The sequence below is a fragment of the Ciona robusta genome, chromosome 11 (genome assembly GCF_009617815.1).
Source record: "Ciona robusta chromosome 11, ASM961781v2".
NCBI classification, from domain to species: Eukaryota; Metazoa; Chordata; class Ascidiacea; order Phlebobranchia; family Cionidae; genus Ciona; species Ciona robusta.
Window position 1 is genome coordinate 8,588,934 of NC_143245.1, and position 16,729 is coordinate 8,605,662.

General features: G+C 37.9%; 3 protein-coding genes across 6 annotated transcripts; 2 read left to right on the plus strand and 1 right to left on the minus strand.

Moving 5' to 3' along the window:
- The first annotated feature begins 519 nt into the window (after positions 1-519).
- Positions 520-2,370, plus strand: LOC149729161 (uncharacterized). The gene has a single exon (XM_089888094.1). The coding sequence runs from the start codon at positions 1,080-1,082 to the stop codon at positions 1,578-1,580; it is 501 nt and encodes a 166-aa protein (XP_089744220.1). The 5' UTR covers positions 520-1,079; the 3' UTR covers positions 1,581-2,370.
- Positions 2,371-5,364: 2,994 nt separating this feature from the next.
- Positions 5,365-8,105, minus strand: LOC149729162 (beta-1,3-galactosyltransferase 5-like). The gene is made up of 5 exons (XM_089888080.1): positions 7,943-8,105; positions 7,441-7,595; positions 6,481-6,709; positions 5,925-6,372; positions 5,365-5,629 (listed from the first exon to the last, which is right to left on the minus strand). Exons 1-5 carry the CDS (start codon positions 8,026-8,028, stop codon positions 5,441-5,443), a joined length of 1,107 nt encoding a protein of 368 aa, XP_089744206.1. The 5' UTR covers positions 8,029-8,105; the 3' UTR covers positions 5,365-5,440.
- Positions 8,106-8,119: 14 nt separating this feature from the next.
- Positions 8,120-16,677, plus strand: LOC149729163 (uncharacterized). Of its 4 annotated transcripts, none has more exons than XM_089888055.1 (40): positions 8,270-8,678; positions 8,731-8,785; positions 9,009-9,067; positions 9,146-9,244; positions 9,308-9,355; positions 9,410-9,446; positions 9,603-9,679; positions 9,730-9,811; positions 10,087-10,173; positions 10,339-10,415; positions 10,470-10,556; positions 10,612-10,744; positions 10,797-10,885; positions 10,935-11,010; positions 11,071-11,160; positions 11,232-11,308; positions 11,362-11,416; positions 11,566-11,654; positions 11,734-11,809; positions 11,885-11,961; positions 12,169-12,300; positions 12,424-12,520; positions 12,578-12,633; positions 12,688-12,742; positions 12,852-12,979; positions 13,107-13,173; positions 13,344-13,481; positions 13,807-13,910; positions 13,990-14,041; positions 14,090-14,220; positions 14,376-14,516; positions 14,571-14,613; positions 14,674-14,723; positions 14,875-14,938; positions 14,987-15,091; positions 15,272-15,348; positions 15,415-15,478; positions 15,667-15,734; positions 15,783-15,879; positions 16,092-16,677. In XM_089888055.1, exons 1-40 carry the CDS (start codon positions 8,473-8,475, stop codon positions 16,332-16,334), a joined length of 3,588 nt encoding a protein of 1,195 aa, XP_089744181.1. In that variant the 5' UTR covers positions 8,270-8,472; the 3' UTR covers positions 16,335-16,677. The 4 variants fall into 4 exon arrangements, 3 of the variants coding, with proteins under 3 accessions (XP_089744181.1, XP_089744180.1, XP_089744182.1); XM_089888054.1 differs by having other exon boundaries at positions 8,272-8,678; positions 13,341-13,481; XR_016386003.1 differs by lacking the exons at positions 15,415-15,478; positions 15,667-15,734; positions 15,783-15,879; positions 16,092-16,677 and having other exon boundaries at positions 8,120-8,678; positions 13,341-13,481; positions 14,376-14,419; positions 15,272-15,339.
- The last annotated feature ends 52 nt before the right edge of the window (positions 16,678-16,729 follow it).

The window sequence follows — 16,729 nt, forward strand, 5'->3', positions numbered from 1 at the left end:
AGAAAGTATTTATTTGTAAACAATGAAGAACCAATTCAATGTTTTGTAATAAAGATAGAATGATCTTTTAGTTATAATGACGTAATAAACCTTTATGACGTCATTATTTCAGTGACGTCATGACCACCCGATCACGTGGTTTAGATCACGTGTGCATAGTTGTACCTGTGCGCGCCTTGCACGGTCATTGTGTGACATCAGCAACCCGATGGTTGGCGGGCGGTAATTAAACCTTTGTCAACGATCGGTGGAAACGTCTAATTAAGTCTGCTTGTTGAGGATTCGGGGAGAATGCTCCATTTGTTTGTTAATATTGAGTGGTAAGCTATGGGTGTGGCAAAACCTCGTGTTTAATTTGAATACATCGAAGTCACCACAGTGAGGTATTTGTTGAATCTGGATTAAAATTAATCCTTGGTGAGAAAAATTATGATCCGTACCGCCCTCAGGCGACCGTAGTTGGTGGGCGCATGGGTCCGTGTGAGAATAAGGACTATATAAAAGGACGGTGGAGGTGGATGGTGCGTCAGTTGGTGGGCGGTGGGTACGTCATGCAGGGGCGTCGTGTGAGGTTACGTTAGGGTAAGAGCAGGTGACGTCAGAGACAGAATGTTATAACGTTTTCGACGTCAAACTGTTATATAGTAGGGTGGGGAAAGATGGGACACCTGTTCATTCTATTTTCTCGTCCTATTTGGTAGTAAGAAAAATCAAAGAATTAAGAAACCGTATCCTCACGACTCCCATATACCGTTGTTAACTGTTTAAAACAGAATCAGGATTCGAATATGGTGTGTCAAAGGTGTCTCATCTTCCCCACCCTACTATACTGTATGTGGTAGCGGTTTTACGGCGTGGTAGAGGAATTGAGATTTAGTCAAAGTTGGTCCGATATACTGGCACAGTTTCGTGTGATTCTTATAGAAATATAGATAAGATATTATCAACCACAAAGTTACGAACATTTTAACTCGTTTAAGTGTTGAGGTAATGGACCAAACCTCAGGTCCATTAAATATATTTAATATAATACGTATCATAATAAATGGGATTACAATCTTTGTTTTGCAGATAACAAAATGGAAAACGATCAAAAACCCACGAGTGTCGAAACCCCTGGTGTGTGTAGTGGTTGGGGTAGGAGGGTTCGGTTGGGGTGTGTGTTGTTCATGTTTGGAATGGTAATGCTGGTCATGGGGTGTATCGTCCATATCGAGAAGTCAGCTGTGCAGGAACAAGTGTTGAGTAATAATGACGTCACAAACACTGATTATACTTACATAGCGGGAAACGTCCTTCTCGCGTTCGGTGGCGGGTTAATTCTGATTTCTGTGATGCAATCATGTTGTCGTTGTGGTGGTGACGTCACCGGATATTACGTAGAAGATGGATTCGAGAATCAACCACGTGATCAATCCGTTGTGTTCTCCGTTACCATGACCACAGATCCTCCAAACTATTGTGACGTAACAAACAATTCGAACAATGTCGCCCCACCCGCCTACTGTGAGGTCATAGACGAATCTGTAAAAGATGAAAAGCGATTTGATTTAATTATGACGTCACAGATGTTCCCTTAATCCCTTATGACGTCACAGAGTAATTGTGTCGCCACAAACGAATCTTGAGGTCGAGCGGGACGTGCCATTACGTTGAGACGTCATAATCACCCAATTAATAAGGAATGGTCGCGAAGATGAACCGAGGGTTGTGGGATCAAGGTTCACGGAAGGAATGTTGATCTACTTAGCGCGAACCTCACTGTGGTTTATTGTTTCGTGGAAGTGGATTAACTATCGAACATCACAAAGAATGGCTGTATTATGATGTCATAATCGGATGAACACACCCAGCGCTTAATGAAGATTAATCAAACTCATCAACAAACAAACCTTCGCCACCAAACAGACTTTAATCCTTTGCCCACCGCAGTCGCCAAACGTCGCTTTAACCGGGATTATGTGGCGATCATGTGACACCATTATCGACGTTCTGGAATGCAAGGGAAACAAACAAGGAGATTATGACGTCACAAATGACGCTAATGAGAAATTCGACACTAAGCTGTGATTGGTCGATTGCCGGAAACAATTTTTACGTCATCGTTACGTCATTGCATGTGGTATACTGTTCGCCCCCTATCTCAACAATATGTTTGGTTTCACTGTCGGGGAACCCCCATGTTAGTAATTGCAAACTTTGGTTGGAAATTAATTTCGTTGAAAGCGCGAATTATCCAGGTTTTAAAATGTTAATTGTTGCCTCATAAACGTCATAATTATATTGTTACGTCGCGTGTGCGTTGTGAGGAAATAATGAAATGTCGAAACACGGAGGTTCATGATGTTCCCAATACATTATATACAAATATATGTTGTGTTTATATATCAGGCACGGATGTGGAAAATATGGATGTTTTTATTCAACTCGAATCGGACGGATATAATATGACGTCACAGAAATACAGCAGTCAGGTTTAATGACATACGTTTTAATTATCTTTTTAAATATGACAGCGTAGATCAATTTAATTAAAACAACGATGGGAAGGGAAAAACATTAACAACTAAACGACAGTCGGTAAAACTATACTAACTTTGGGTAAAACTACTTCAGTAAAAGTGTCAAATAAAAACGGGAGTGATAAACCCGACATAATGATGTTTGATTGTTATATAAGTAACTAATCGATGAATATTTGTAATCAACTCACAGTGAGTGTGTTTAATTAAAACAAATTAAGATGGAATTAAAAGAAAAAGTTCATTGCGTCACTAACCAATAAGACGCAACCAGTAATCTAATAACCGGCAAGTTATGACACACGATGTTGTCTCATGGGATATTTAGTTTAGAATTCAATGTTTCTATGATGTAGCTCGTTATCCCCATCATGCGGAAACCTCACGCATGAATAGTGTTCCTTATCTTGATCACCCCGCGTTTCGTTAATTACCCCCGCTTTTTGCTCCTCATATAAAACGACGTCCTTCGAGCGCGCGACCTTTTTACCACGCTGCAGTTTGGATGAAGCACCAGCAGATTGGGATTATGTGCGTTCCTACTACAAGGCTTGAGTTAAGTATTTGATTACTTGCATTGCTATTATATTACTAACCATTATATGCACCACTACTAACTATATATAGTAACTGTATTTATATCATATATTATACTAACATAGTAATGTGCCTTGTGTTTAACTATTATTGTTAACATTATCTTTCATTCCAGATACACGTAACAGCGTTCTCTTTATTACGTCACTCGCATTATGACGTCGCCGCGTAATCAGGTTTGTAACGATTCGTTACGTCATTTGTGTATTACGTCACTCGCGATGTTGCGTTCGCTGTATTCGTTACGTCACAAAAATGATCTTGAATCGTCATAACGTTGTTTTTCATGATACACGCGTCTATGCTCACTTGTTATTATAGTTATCAATGCGGTTTGTTCTACGCGTGCGTTTCGCGTTTGTTTTCATGGGGCCCCATGCGCGTTTTGCGTTGACGCAAGGCACATTACTTGTATATTCTAATTAAATTTGCGCTATGAGCGCGAAGCAAGAAGATCAAAGAATTGGTAAAGTATAAATCACAACTGGCATTATTACGTACATAAGCTCTTTTCCAGAAACATCGATGTGACGTCACGAAGTGGTGATGACGCAATAGAAGAACCCGCTTCGTAAGTTTATTACGTCACAATTGTTTTTTTTTAAGTATCAATTTTAAAATGTTCGATTTTTTTAGAACATTGTATGTGACGTCACAAAGGATCCGACATGGCCGTAGAATCCACGGGTTAAGAAGGTGATTATGACGTAACAACCAGCAGTTCTAAATAATTTCGATATTTCCGACAGGAGGAAGAGAAAAAAAGACGAGAAAAAAAGCGCAAGGTAAATTACTAGAATGTGGCGGTAAAGTCAAGCTGTTGTGGCCTCACTATTACGTAATACACCGTGGAGTAAGATGGGCGTCGTTAGCATAAATTACCCCATATTTTATAGTCGCATTTTAAACAATTAAACGAAACCATCACTATACATTCCTTTATAAATATAAGGATGCCGGTTTGAGGTGTTTGTAAGCTTAAGTGTGTATAGGTTTATCATAAGTGTGTATAGGCTTACTATAAGTGTGTATAGGCCTAATATAGGTGTGTACGCGCGGAGAAAGAGGATCAGAGACGCCGATAAAGGATGTCGGTTTCAGGTGGTTTAGGTTTAGTGTTTAAGTATGAGTGTGTTTGTGTTTGTTAGTTGGTGCACTCTTACAGTGTTGCCAGCTATTTTTTTGCTGGACCTAATGTTGCCAGCTATGTCCCCCAAGCACTTTTTAGTGCTTCTACATGTCTTTGAAACAAATGCAAAGGAATTGTTGCAACAATCTTACTTGATAAAGATTAGCATCTACTGTAGTGTTCATTCCTTCCGAGTGTTTTATCTGTTGGGACTTGAATCTTACAGCGGTTTTGTATTGTCTCGGTTTGCTTTGCGAGAACTCTTGTCTTGGTACACATATACTCGAGTAATATCAACGCACAGTATAATATATACACCTTCTTTTAATTCCCTTAAAGCCTAATAAAGTTAACAGCTATAATTTAAAGCCCCCACACTGTTAAGTTAACTTATTTAACACAACATCGGGTATGGCATAATTGGGATGATGGCCACGTCACAATTACGCTTTACGTCGATGCGGTGGGTCAGCAACGTCATGACCCTGCGTTCGGTGCGGTAACGTCACGGTCGGTTTAGTTACGTTACAGCTGCGGGTTTGTTACGTGGACGTCGCCGCTTAGCGGTTCGTAACAGCCACAGTATGCCGTAACGGTCGAAGCGGTGCGTAACAGCCGGACGATATTATATTGTGTGAAAATACGACGAGAGTATCGCGGTACCAAGATGTTTTCTCAATAAGCGGTCGGGTGATGCATGGCCGTTGTTGGCATCGACTCCTTGCAGGTGGTCGCTTGGTGGCGTGCGCACTGCGGGGCTTTTCTGTAAGATTTTGTAACTTTTCGTTTGTCGGCGTTTCAATGTTCATGTTGCGCTTCCTATATGCTTGTTGGTGTGATTGTTTATTGTTGCGTTGTATTATTTTTGTCAATGGGTTTCTTTTCCTTGCTTGGGTAAGGTCTATCCTGCAAAGGGTTTCTCACCAGAGTAGAAACCCACTACCATTGGCTGGGGGCTTGTCGTGCCGTAGTGGCTTTCCACCAACGCCAGCCACATAAATTATAAAGGTATTTTAATCCTGTTTCTATTTTCCAGAGGTGATGACGTAATCATTTTTAGGACACCCTGACGTCACTCCCAAACCTCCTAGGGAATTCCCCACACACAAGAACGACTGAAAGCTTACGATCATTTACTAGCGTTGCATCTATAACTTGTGCAATAAAATATTGGGCAATATATTGATAAAGTTCAACTATTTGGAGCACAAACATTATGGGCATCGAGGTCGACCTTCCAGGATTTCCACGCTGAGTTTAAGCCCGCTAATACATCGGTATCGATACCGGGGATGTCCCCCCACATATGTTTAACTATCATCCCTGGTTGGTCGTCATTCTTCACCAATTCCTTCTCGTTGCGCTCGGAATACGGGGCAGGCTGTGGGTGATATGGGGTTAGTTGGGTAACCAATCCGAACTTAAACTTCGTTGAGGGAACATAACTTAACATTCAGTGCCAGCAAACAGCAATGAACCACAAAGTTACATACATGGTAACTTGTAAGCAGGCACGAGTTGTATGAAACAGAACACCCGTGTTATAACGACTGTTCATTGTAGTTAGCTTATTTACTAATCCTCGCCCTTTGGATGAATTTGCTTAATTTTTCTGCCACGAGATCCTTTCAAAACAATATACATATCATAAGAATAATAAACCCAAGTAAACTTACCACAATATTTGCGTTTCCTTTCCTCAGCTTTTCCCTCAACAACCCAGTGACCCAAACATCATCAAGATGCATCAACTCGGTCATGCGAGACACCTCAAATAATTTCGTTGCCATTTTGCTTGTGGTTGTGTAGAGACCCCCTCGGCAATAGACCGGCCATTGGGTGGGTGGGTACTTCAAGTACGAGATCTTCCATTTTGATGAATATTCCCGCGCGGGAACGTCACACTTCTGGTAACTGTACATGCAACTTATCGGTAAGTCGCCGAACGAATCAAATTTGTCGTTGCGTTCTCCAACCCTGTAGTGTGGTAGCATGGTGTGCAGGTGCGCCACCATGTGGGGGATGTGGATTGCTACGTCGTCGTCACACGAGGAGTAAAACCAACGATCGGGGAGGATGTGAGCGACCCACTGCATTCCTGCCACAGTCTTCAATGTGATCGGGCTGTGAAGGATGAATTCATTGAGACTTATTTATCCCCTAGTGATGGCGATGTTAACAGCCACACAGTGTAAACAAGATAATTAATTAAGGTAAAACTTGTTTTCTTACAATGGTGTTTTGATGTACGGTATCAACAAAATGTCGCCGTGTAGAAAACCTTCTTCCTCTGTTTGTTTATTGATGATGTCATCCATGGTTACATCAACAATGAACACAAGTTCGATTATGACATCATCAATCGCACGAATTCCACCCCATGTTTCACGGATAGTGTTCCGACGATCAAAATGTGACGCGCTCGATTTAACGACAATTACCATCGACCATTTTACTTTGTCTGCAACACAAAGGGAGTTTGGATAAATATGAATTAAAAGTGTGAAGGATCTTGTGGCAAACATTGTTTTGTGATTAGTTGCATCAGGTTCAAGACCCCGCGATACCACATCAATATATGTGTTTAGACACTTAAAAGTAAACTCTGATGTCTCACTGTAGGACACAACAACCTTTGAGACCACACAACAAACAATTGCCAGAAGCTAGGTTTCCTGTGACAAAAGGATTGTTTGCATCACAATACACAAAGGGTAAAACGCTTGTGCGAAAACAATACATTAATTTGGTTAAAAGTTTGTTATGGCGAGGTTGTTCCATGTTACCCATTCATGTTTGAAGGGATGATGTATTCAAAACAACTTAATGTTTGTTGGAAGCCAACCCTAATTGATTCTTTGTTAACGAATAAAACAATTTAACAAATGTTTTAAATATTCTCTTCTAAGCGTGTTATACCAATTGTAATTTTGCTGTTAATTCCGATTTCTAAGCTGTTTTAATTAAATATTACAGCAGAATAGCAAGATATATGAATTTCTGTTATATATCAAACATTAACTAAGATTCAAGTCAAATATATTTTGACAATTTTAAACAAATTTTTTTCAGACTTTTAATACAACTGATGGAATTCCAAGGCATAATACACATCACATCAGTGTTGCCCCGAACGACCACCTAACCCTCCCCAACACCCCCCCTGTAACCCCCCTACACCCCCCAACCTACCAGGGTGCAACCCACAAACCCCATGAGCGATCGTCTTCTCAACCTTCCATGGCGTCGAAACAAATTTGATTAAATCTCGTTTATTCGACAAATCGTCGCTGTAAACGCTGCTCAACTCGTTGTTCTGCTTCGCCGCACACACAGGTGGAAGTTCGCTGGATGGAGATGGTTAAATTAAAACTCGTTAATGATTTTAACTTGGTTTTTATTTATTTATTAAATAAAACGACAGTCATTATAACACGTGTGTTCTGTTTCCTATCGCGTGCATGCTTACAAGTTACCACGTATGTAACTTATTGACACTAACACCCACAATAGTAGCAGCCCTGAACTCTCAAAGAGTTCTGGTTGGGAAACAAGCGCTCTAACCAGTGTACTTTAATACTTTAGGTTTAATATTGTTATTTTACGTCGGCTACAGAGTAATACCTAAGTTAACACAGTAAATTAGATTGCTTCAAACCAGTCTTTATTTAACTAACAATGTATCAATACGTACTTGTTTATTCTGGACTGCAATATGACAACACTTGTAATAAATAACGCACCAACTATTAAAAATGGTTTGTAATATTTTCGAGGCATCCTACGTCACCGGTTCATTCACAAATCCATGCCATCCATGTTTCGTAGTAAAACTAGATGTCAACAACATAATATCGGGATTTGAATCCTGGACTGTGGCGTGGGAAAGTTTATTCCTCCCCGGTTCAATTCAGCAATGCATTAGGCGTTGTTATGGAGTAATTTATTAATAACTATTAATTAATTTATTAATAAAATAAATATTTATTTATACTCTAAACAATTATATATTGTATAAACCGTGTCAGTACGTTCGCACGTTTTTAAATCTTTGATTGGAATTAATATTTGAATAAATAATTCTTTTGCAATGCATAATATTTGTTAAAAATAGGTCTTTACAGTAAATAAAAAAAATCTAAAATATTTCAGAATAAAAAAGATGGTAAGCACTGAAGTAACCATAGCGACGCTACGCGCGAAACTTTTGTTGAAAAGTTGAAAATGAATATTTCGCGAAAAGAAATCAACGTTTTCGCCGAATGCAAAGTTGCTAAACGGCAAATCGAAAATCTAAATTTAGAGTTATCAAAATGCAAAAACACACCAACAAACAACAAGCTTAATCCACAAGTGTCTAAACTAATAACGGTACTAAACGAATCCTTAGAATTGTTGACTTCTGCAATACATTACCAAAGTCACTTAAGGTAACTCATGGTAGAAATATATATTGTTTATTGTGAATATGTTTATCTACAGCATGTGCGATCATGACCAGCAACAAATTCAAAATGACGAGCTGCATTATATGGAGGTTTGTATGATATAACTACTGATATGACAGTGAGCATGAGGGGCATATTAGCAATCGTTGTTACATATGCCCACTAAGGTAGCAGCAACGAGCCTTGAACCAGTACCCTCTTAGCTAGAGGCAGACACCCATTGTGTCGCACATCTTCATGCTTTGGTCTCTTGTACAAAATAATATTTAAACCACTTTACCGCGTCGCTATGATCCGACATTATTTCTCCAGCCGACACAACCACGTGAAAATAAACCAACTGCCAAAAGACAGAGGGAACCATTTGCGAGGTGGGGTGCTACATTTGTCAATCACAAAAACCTATTGGTTATTTATATTTGTATAATGTTGTGTTATCACATACATAGACACAGCCTTTGCGGAGATGAAACAATCAATGAGAATTTGTCGAAAGAAATTATTCAAGTGATTAGAATTGCTGAAGAAAAACAGGAAGAAATCAACAGGTTTGGAATATTATGGTTGTGGGGTCGCTAATGGTTCCTATGTTATGTTACATCATGTTTCAGGTTGAGGGAAACCAATACAAAGTTGGAGGGGAAGATCAAAGATTGTTTGTGAGTCATAGATGGGTTGTTATGATAAACAAATGTTATTGTGATGTCATACAGGTGTGGGACGGGTGGTGGGGAAGATGGCTCAAACCAGGTTTGTTGGTTTGGTTGGATTCTTCAGTGCTGTGAAAAAGTTATAGACTGGCACGTGTATGAAACAGAACACCCGTGTTATAACGACTGCCGTTACCTCGCTATGCGAGGATAAATAAATTTTATTTATTGTTCCTTCATTGAAACTTAACTTTAGAAAAAAATACTTCAAGAAGAATTAAGATCAACAAGAGAGCTAAACATAAACCTTGAAAATCAACTTCAAGAATCCAAGTTTGTTGTTTCTATGTTTTGGTGTATAAGATGTTTATGGTTGTTTGCAGGAAAACCATGGAAACAATGGAAGTTGAATTATTTGAAACCCGGCTTAGATTGGATGAGATGAAGGTGGAGAAGTTGCATTGGGTGGGTTGGGTGTTCGGGGTTGGTTCATTAACTCGACAATCAGGGTGTTTTTAATAAACTAATAGTGACCACTGGGTTGAGGCAATTTTTGTTAAGTGTCTTCCCCAAGAACACATTTGCCCACAATGGTGGCAGCGACAAGCTTCAAACCCGTACCCCGAAGTCTACAAGTGTTTGTTCCTAAATCCAAATGATGGATGCACCACGCTCACCAGTATTGAGCATAAAGTTTTGTATTTTAAGCTTGTTTAACCAACGTGTTGTTTCAAATCCAGGAAACATCGAGTACAAAGTTGAGTTGCGAGGTTTGGAGGCGTGAGGTTGGGTTGAAGACAGAGGAAGTGGCGGAACAAACACAGCAAGTGGGTTGGTGTAAGGGGGGGGGGTTATAAAGGATGGGGGGGTGTGTTATAAAGGGGGGGAGGGGTTGGTTCTTGTGAGGATAAATGGTTTACATTCATCCAACATATTGTGTATCCAACTTCCGTCGCCTTCACGTGATCCTTGTTATGATGTTAATTATTTAGGTGGAACAATTAACGAAAGAAATATCGGAAATTAAGTTAAAAGAACAAATAAATAATGAAATAACAGAAGACCTAAGGTTAGTATGTCATAATGTACATTGTGATGTCACAACACCGTGATTATTATGTAGGGGGTTACTGAAAGAGGAAATTGAACGAAGGCAAAACATGGATTGTTGGGAGGGGGTGGCTGGGATGAAAGATGATGAAATTAAGGAGTAATTATCAAGGTATTATAAGTTATAATGGGATGTTTATGTTGTTCTACTGCAGGCTTAAAGAGGATTGTTTGAAATTAACGAAAGAAATGAAAAAGTTGAAACACGAGTTTGCAGTAAAGTTGGAGGAAGTCGACCACTTAAAACACGAGCGTGAAGAAGTTTCGATCGAGAATCAGGAACTAATTGTAAGATTTCTATATTGGGTGAAATATTTGTTTAACGATTGGAAAGCAACAGGTTAAGGTAGGATTCCTTGAACGTAAAGCGTGTGAGAAGGAGAGAGAACTTGAAAAAGAAGGCAAAAGGAGAGAGGAAGAAATTTCGAAGTAAAAATATTATTATTGTGTTTGTGGATTTTTCATTTTTTAATTTTAGTTTGAAATCTGAAAATTTGGATTTGGAGGAAAAGTTGGCGAAAGTAAAGATTGAAGTTGAAGGAAAAGTTCAAGAGGTTTGGGGGGGGTGTGGGTTTATTTGGGGGGGGGGGTCGTTTATGTTGATTCTTTTATAGGACAAAGTGGATGAACAGGACAAGTTGACGGTTCAGTTTCAACAAAATCTTGAAATGAAAGTCAAAGAAATTGATGAAAGAAATAGAAAGGTGAAGTTGGTTAAACATACGGTGCATGTGAGCTAGTTTATTATTAAGTGTTTAATAATTTATTTATTTAGATCAAGAAACTGGAAGAATGGATTTCCGGCCAACAAACGAAAATTAATGTTCGTGAAAAAGAAGTTTCAAATTTAAGGTTTGTGTGGATGTTGGCCAAGATGTTTTGGTTTTATTTATTTTATTATTTAGAATTTCATGGAAGATGTTGGAAGAAGAGAAAGAAACGAAGTTGAAGAAATACAAGGTGAGGATGTGGGCGTGTGTGTTTGTGTGTGTTCGCACTGTCAACACACCTGCCTCGAATGCAAAGGTAATGGGTTCAAGGCTCGTCGCTGCTATTATTGTGGGCGTCACTTAACGGTATTTGTGGCAACCCATGGTTTGTTGTTGCAGGCATTGGTGAAATCAACTAAACAAGAAAATCAAAGAAATATTGAAGAACACAAAGTAAAGATTACTGGAATGAAAGAACAATTGCAAAGGTATCAATAAACAAGCATAACATATACACAACACCATTACTGAATATACAAATAAAATTTTTATATTTTTTGTTTGCAGGGTAAACGCTGAACTTACTAAGTTGGAAAATGAACTTAAATTAAAATTATTTAAAATAAAGGAATGCAAACAAGAGGTAAAATACGAGTATAAAATTACAATCACCACTGTATAAGGTATGAAGGAAACAACATGTTTGTTCAACTTTCAGATCAAAGTTAAAGATACAAAGTTGATGGAGCTGCGGGATCGAGACGCAGAACATCGAGAAGAAGTTGTTTGGATGAGGTTGGTGATGTTGGGACTTTCCCTCCTATACACCCGATATTAAGTTGTGAAATGGAAATGTTATGTATTGTTGGGTTTGTGAAATATTGGGTGAAATTGTCGCCATCATTTCTCCATTAATGTTTAGATTTGTGATAAATGTTTAATTTGATTCCTAAGAAAAAAGTTAAAAGTTGCACCTGAAAGTTGACTCAGTTTGTTTTGAAGGAAAGAGATGAAAGAAGTTGCGTTGGGTAAGAGGGAAGCTGAGGTTAAACTTGTTGAGCTGGGATCAAAGTTGGAAGTCACGATGAAAGCTGGGGAGGATTTAAAGTTGAAGCAACATCAACAAATTGTGAGGTGGGTCTTGTTAGGGTGGGTACATTTATTTTCACTATTTATTTGTGAGGATTTTTGTCCGAAATCAATGTTTTAGGCAGTTTGTACCTTTTTTTACATTAATTTATATTAAATGATTTTTAGGCTAACGGAAGAAAAGAAAAAAAGTTTTTCTCAAATCAAGTTAATGAAACAGGAGTTGGGGGAAAACGTAAAGAAATTGAATTCATCAGAAACAAAGGTTTGTAGCGGAATTAGTGGTTTGTGTCTTTCCAATATGTTTAACATTTGTTAAAAGGTTGAATACCAGTCAAAAGAATTGGAAAAAATGAAGAAAAATATTGAAACTGTGAAGTAAATAAAGTGAAACAAATGTAATTCATTGTTTAATTAAATTATTTCATGCAGAGAACAATTTGTGGAGGGGAGAAAAGAATTGAAGAGACAGGAAACCAAACACCAGGTTGAATGGTTAAGTTTGTTTTAGAACATCCGCGTTAAAATAACTGCCATGCCCTGCCACGGCACGATAAATAAGTTAATTTCATTCACATCGTAATATTGTTTTTCAGGACGAAGTTAACCAATTGAAACTCAAACTTAGTTTGATGTCAAAAGTTGAAAATGATTTTAAATTGAAAGTTGAACAAGACAAAAAGATTGCTTTAAATTTTAAGATGAAAGAAAAAGAAATAACCAGGTTATATAATGTTTCTATGTGGGTTGAAGGTTATTATAGTTATATAACATTAGGGTTAGGTAGTTAAGGGTGATGGGCCAACTCTCCCCTATACGATGTAGAACGTACAATATTTCTATGTTCATAGGTTACAACAGGAATGCGTTGAACAACGAACACAAGTTGAAACTTTGGAATTGAAACTGAAACAACAGGTACTAAACAACAACAATATGTTGAATGTTCTTACAAATAGTAAACAGGTTTACTCTGAAAGCTGAAACAGAATGTATGTACCTGTTATCACAAGGTGGCTACAAAGTGCTGCTAAAATAATGTTTTTAACTGGAAAGCAATTTTCCAACTTTACCTGTGTTTTTAGCAGGACACTGATCTAGAATCCCTGGCAAAGTTAGAAGAAGAAAACGAGCGAAGTAAAAATGAAATAAAGAACCTCAGGTTGATTGTGACATCACTGAACAATGAAAGTTTGGAAACGAAAAGAGAAAATGAACGACTGAAGGTTAGTACGTGTTGGAAGAATCATAAAGTTACAAACTCCTAAGCTGGCACGAGGTGTATGAAACAGAACACCCGTGTTATAACGACTGTCGTTGTCCGCCATGCGAGGATAAATAAGTTACATACGTGGTAACCTGTAAGCGGGCAGGAGGTGTATAAAACGGAACACCCGTGTTGGAACGACTGTCGTTGTCTCGCCATGTGAGAATAAGTTGCATTCACCTAGGGGGTTATGGGGTTATAGAAGGTGTTGGGTAAAACGCGATAAATTTGTTACATCCTTTCATTCATATTTAATAGGATTTATGTCATGTATTTCATCACAGGGAAACGTTGAAGAAGTATCGACAAAGTTATCGAGTGCGACGAAAGTAAATGCAACTTTTGTGGAAAAAATATCCAGACTTGAAGACTGGGTTTTGACGCTGAGGTAAGTGGGGGGTGTTAAAGCTGGGTGGTGTGTTAAAGTTTCAAGTACATTTGTTTCTGATGTTATTTAATTGTTTCAGAAAGTCTTTGGCGTCATTGAAGAAAGCAGATGCTGAAAGTGCAGAGAAAAAGGTAAAACCTCGAACATTGTTAACTTGTGTCTCATGTTTGTTGATGTAGGTGGAACTCGATGAAATGGAAGCGAAAATAAAAAAAATGGAAGAAGATTATATTGGGAGCCAGGGAAAGTTGAAGATGGAGATCATTCATTTAATGGAGCAAGTTAGAGTTAAAGAAACAAACATTCAAAGGTATTTAATATACATTGATGTTCTGTTACTTATGCCTCATGTAAAATAAATTATTTTCGGGTCATCTGGTATATAACTTTGTTTTATTTCAATGCTTCGTCTGCCATTTAATAAAAAGAAAGATTATTTCGATGTTTAAACTTGCTTATTTAAAGGCTGCAACAGGAAATTGGGAAATTGACACAAAAACGCGAAAAAGGTAAAAAAACAAAGATTACTGTGACGTCATCAGAGAATTACGAAGAAGAAATTGTGACATCAGATGATGATTGTGATGTCATAGTACCTCAAACAGGGTTAATACTATTTCTATTGTTGCGATTTATTTAATATAAAGTTTGTGGTTTTAGGTTTGAGGTTGGAATTCAAACCCAGGATGTCGTGCAGCATGATGTGAGTGGGTTGTATTGTGTGTGTGAAATATATGTTTAATCAATGGTTTTAAACTGGCAGGTTGGTTCGGGAGAGATAAAAAGATTGGAAGAATTGCTTGGAAAGGAAAGGTGGGGTGGCTGGGTATAAACATGTTAGTTTGGTTAAGTGTATTTGGTGGTTTAGTTGAATATACTTTGTGGTTGGGGTTTGCTACATAGTTGCAACATACTGCAGGTGTTTATCTCACTTTTTACACCAATACTTTCTATATACTTGCAGAGAATTAACGAAACATTTGAGGATCAGAATTACAAAGTTGGAGAATCAACCTTGTGTTGGAGAGGTAAATATATAAGTTGTAACTTCATGGTGTTATGGGTTGGTTGTTTAGGTTGGTAAACCAGGGAGTGAGGAATGGAGAAGTAAGAGCTTGAAATATGAAGTGGAGGCGAAAAAGATGGAACAAACTATTTCATCATTGAACGCTTTACTTGAAGTAAGTTGTTAAGTATGTGTTGGCTTTGGTAAGTGTGTGTGTGTTGTATAAACATTGTGACTTGTGTGTTACTCTGCTATATTCTATGTTTTAGTGTTTGCAGTTTCTATGCTGCAATTGTTGTTATTGTGTGCATTATTCTGCTGTACAGTGAGCGCTGTAAACTGTGTTGACTTTCAGGTCAAAGAAACCGAAACAATTCAACTTAAAGAAAACAAAAAGAAATTACAAAAACAAATCCAAGAATTACAAACAGGGTAATGCATATTATAACCCAGTATGAATATGTATACCTAAATATTTTGTTTCCATGTGCCAACAAGTTCCACCCCTCACCCTGACACATGTGAAGCGGAACAACCATACCTTGCTGCAGTTAAAGACCAGGTTTGTTTGTTGTGGTTCTTATTCACAACAAATATTAATTTAAAACAAGAGTTAGGCAGCCACACTTTTAATTTAAAAGTAGTATTTACCCATATCCATTTCTAACGATTCTCTTCTTTTTGTTGTTTTAAATAATTTGATCTTACTATTATATTCGAAGAGATAAATGATGTCATGTTTTTCATCAGCTTGAAAGATTGGAAGCCAAACTTGATTCAAGAAGTGAAGTCGACACGACAGAAGTGCATCGGATAAAGTAGGTGGTGGTCGGTTGAAGGTGGTGATTAATTTGTTGTTTGTTTAGTTTTGCCAACATTAAAGTTGAGTTTGAGAACATTACTTTGAGGAGAGAAGTTTCGGTTCTGAGGAAAGTTCAAGAAGTTGTGGAAGTTGGAACGACTGTGAGTTGTGGGGTTGTGTTGGGGGTTTGTTGCTTGATGTGATGATCAATGGGTTTTTAAATTAAAAAATCACCTACAAAGTTACATACGTTGTAACTCTTAAGCAGGCACGAAGTGTATGAAACAGAACACCTCTGTGTTATAACGATTGTCATTGCCCCCCCATGCGAGGATAAACAAGGTACATTCAACCCCAATATTTTGCATCACAGACATGCCACCGATGCAGTTTAATGGAGGAAGACAACGAGAAGCTTCATCGAGATATTGAACGATTGAAACTCGAACTTGGACATTTTGAGAAATATTTTTTTGATGAAGTTGAAGACTTGAGGTTTAATTATAAACAAGCCGTGAAGACAAGTTTGTTGTACGAGGGGCAACTGAAGTCAATCTCACATAAATATCATATTAAAGTTGATGTGCTGACGCACAATGATGTTGAAAGACTTTAATCAAAGTATTTTATAATTATTCCATGTAAATATTTAATATTTATGCACATTGTGATTGCATCTATTCACAATTAGCTTTTTTATATTGAATCCACTGTGATTACGTAAAGGCTTGCCCTATTTAATCTATGGAACAAATATTTTACCTGTCTACTCAATTATGCATATTTTACCTTTTGTGTTAGGTTCGGAAATCAAGTCTTTATACCTTTTGATTAACATTTTTGTACATTTTTATATGTGTCCCTCAGTTAAGATGTAGTTGTTCTTAGTGGTGTGGGTAGGAACTGAACCCAGCCTTTCACGCATCAATAAAATCACGATTTTATCACGAACATGAAAACCGCGTGGTTTACATTTTGGATTTCCCGCCCAAACTTTACGGTTGAATAGCT

Excerpts from the sequence above, each read along its gene's own strand:
- LOC149729161 (XM_089888094.1), top strand. The coding sequence starts at position 1,080 with ATGGAAAACGATCAAAAACCCACGAGTGTCGAAACCCCTGGTGTGTGT.
- LOC149729162 (XM_089888080.1), bottom strand. The coding sequence starts at position 8,028 with ATGCCTCGAAAATATTACAAACCATTTTTAATAGTTGGTGCGTTATTT. Across the intron at positions 6,373-6,480 it reads CCGTACATCAAAACACCATT|CCCGATCACATTGAAGACTG; the intron begins GTAAGAAAACAA and ends CATCCTTCACAG. Across the intron at positions 5,630-5,924 it reads AAGGAAACGCAAATATTGTG|CCTGCCCCGTATTCCGAGCG; the intron begins GTAAGTTTACTT and ends TATCACCCACAG.
- LOC149729163 (XM_089888054.1), top strand. The coding sequence starts at position 8,473 with ATGAATATTTCGCGAAAAGAAATCAACGTTTTCGCCGAATGCAAAGTT. Across the intron at positions 12,743-12,851 it reads GACAGGAAACCAAACACCAG|GACGAAGTTAACCAATTGAA; the intron begins GTTGAATGGTTA and ends ATTGTTTTTCAG. Across the intron at positions 14,517-14,570 it reads GTCATAGTACCTCAAACAGG|GTTTGAGGTTGGAATTCAAA; the intron begins GTTAATACTATT and ends TTGTGGTTTTAG.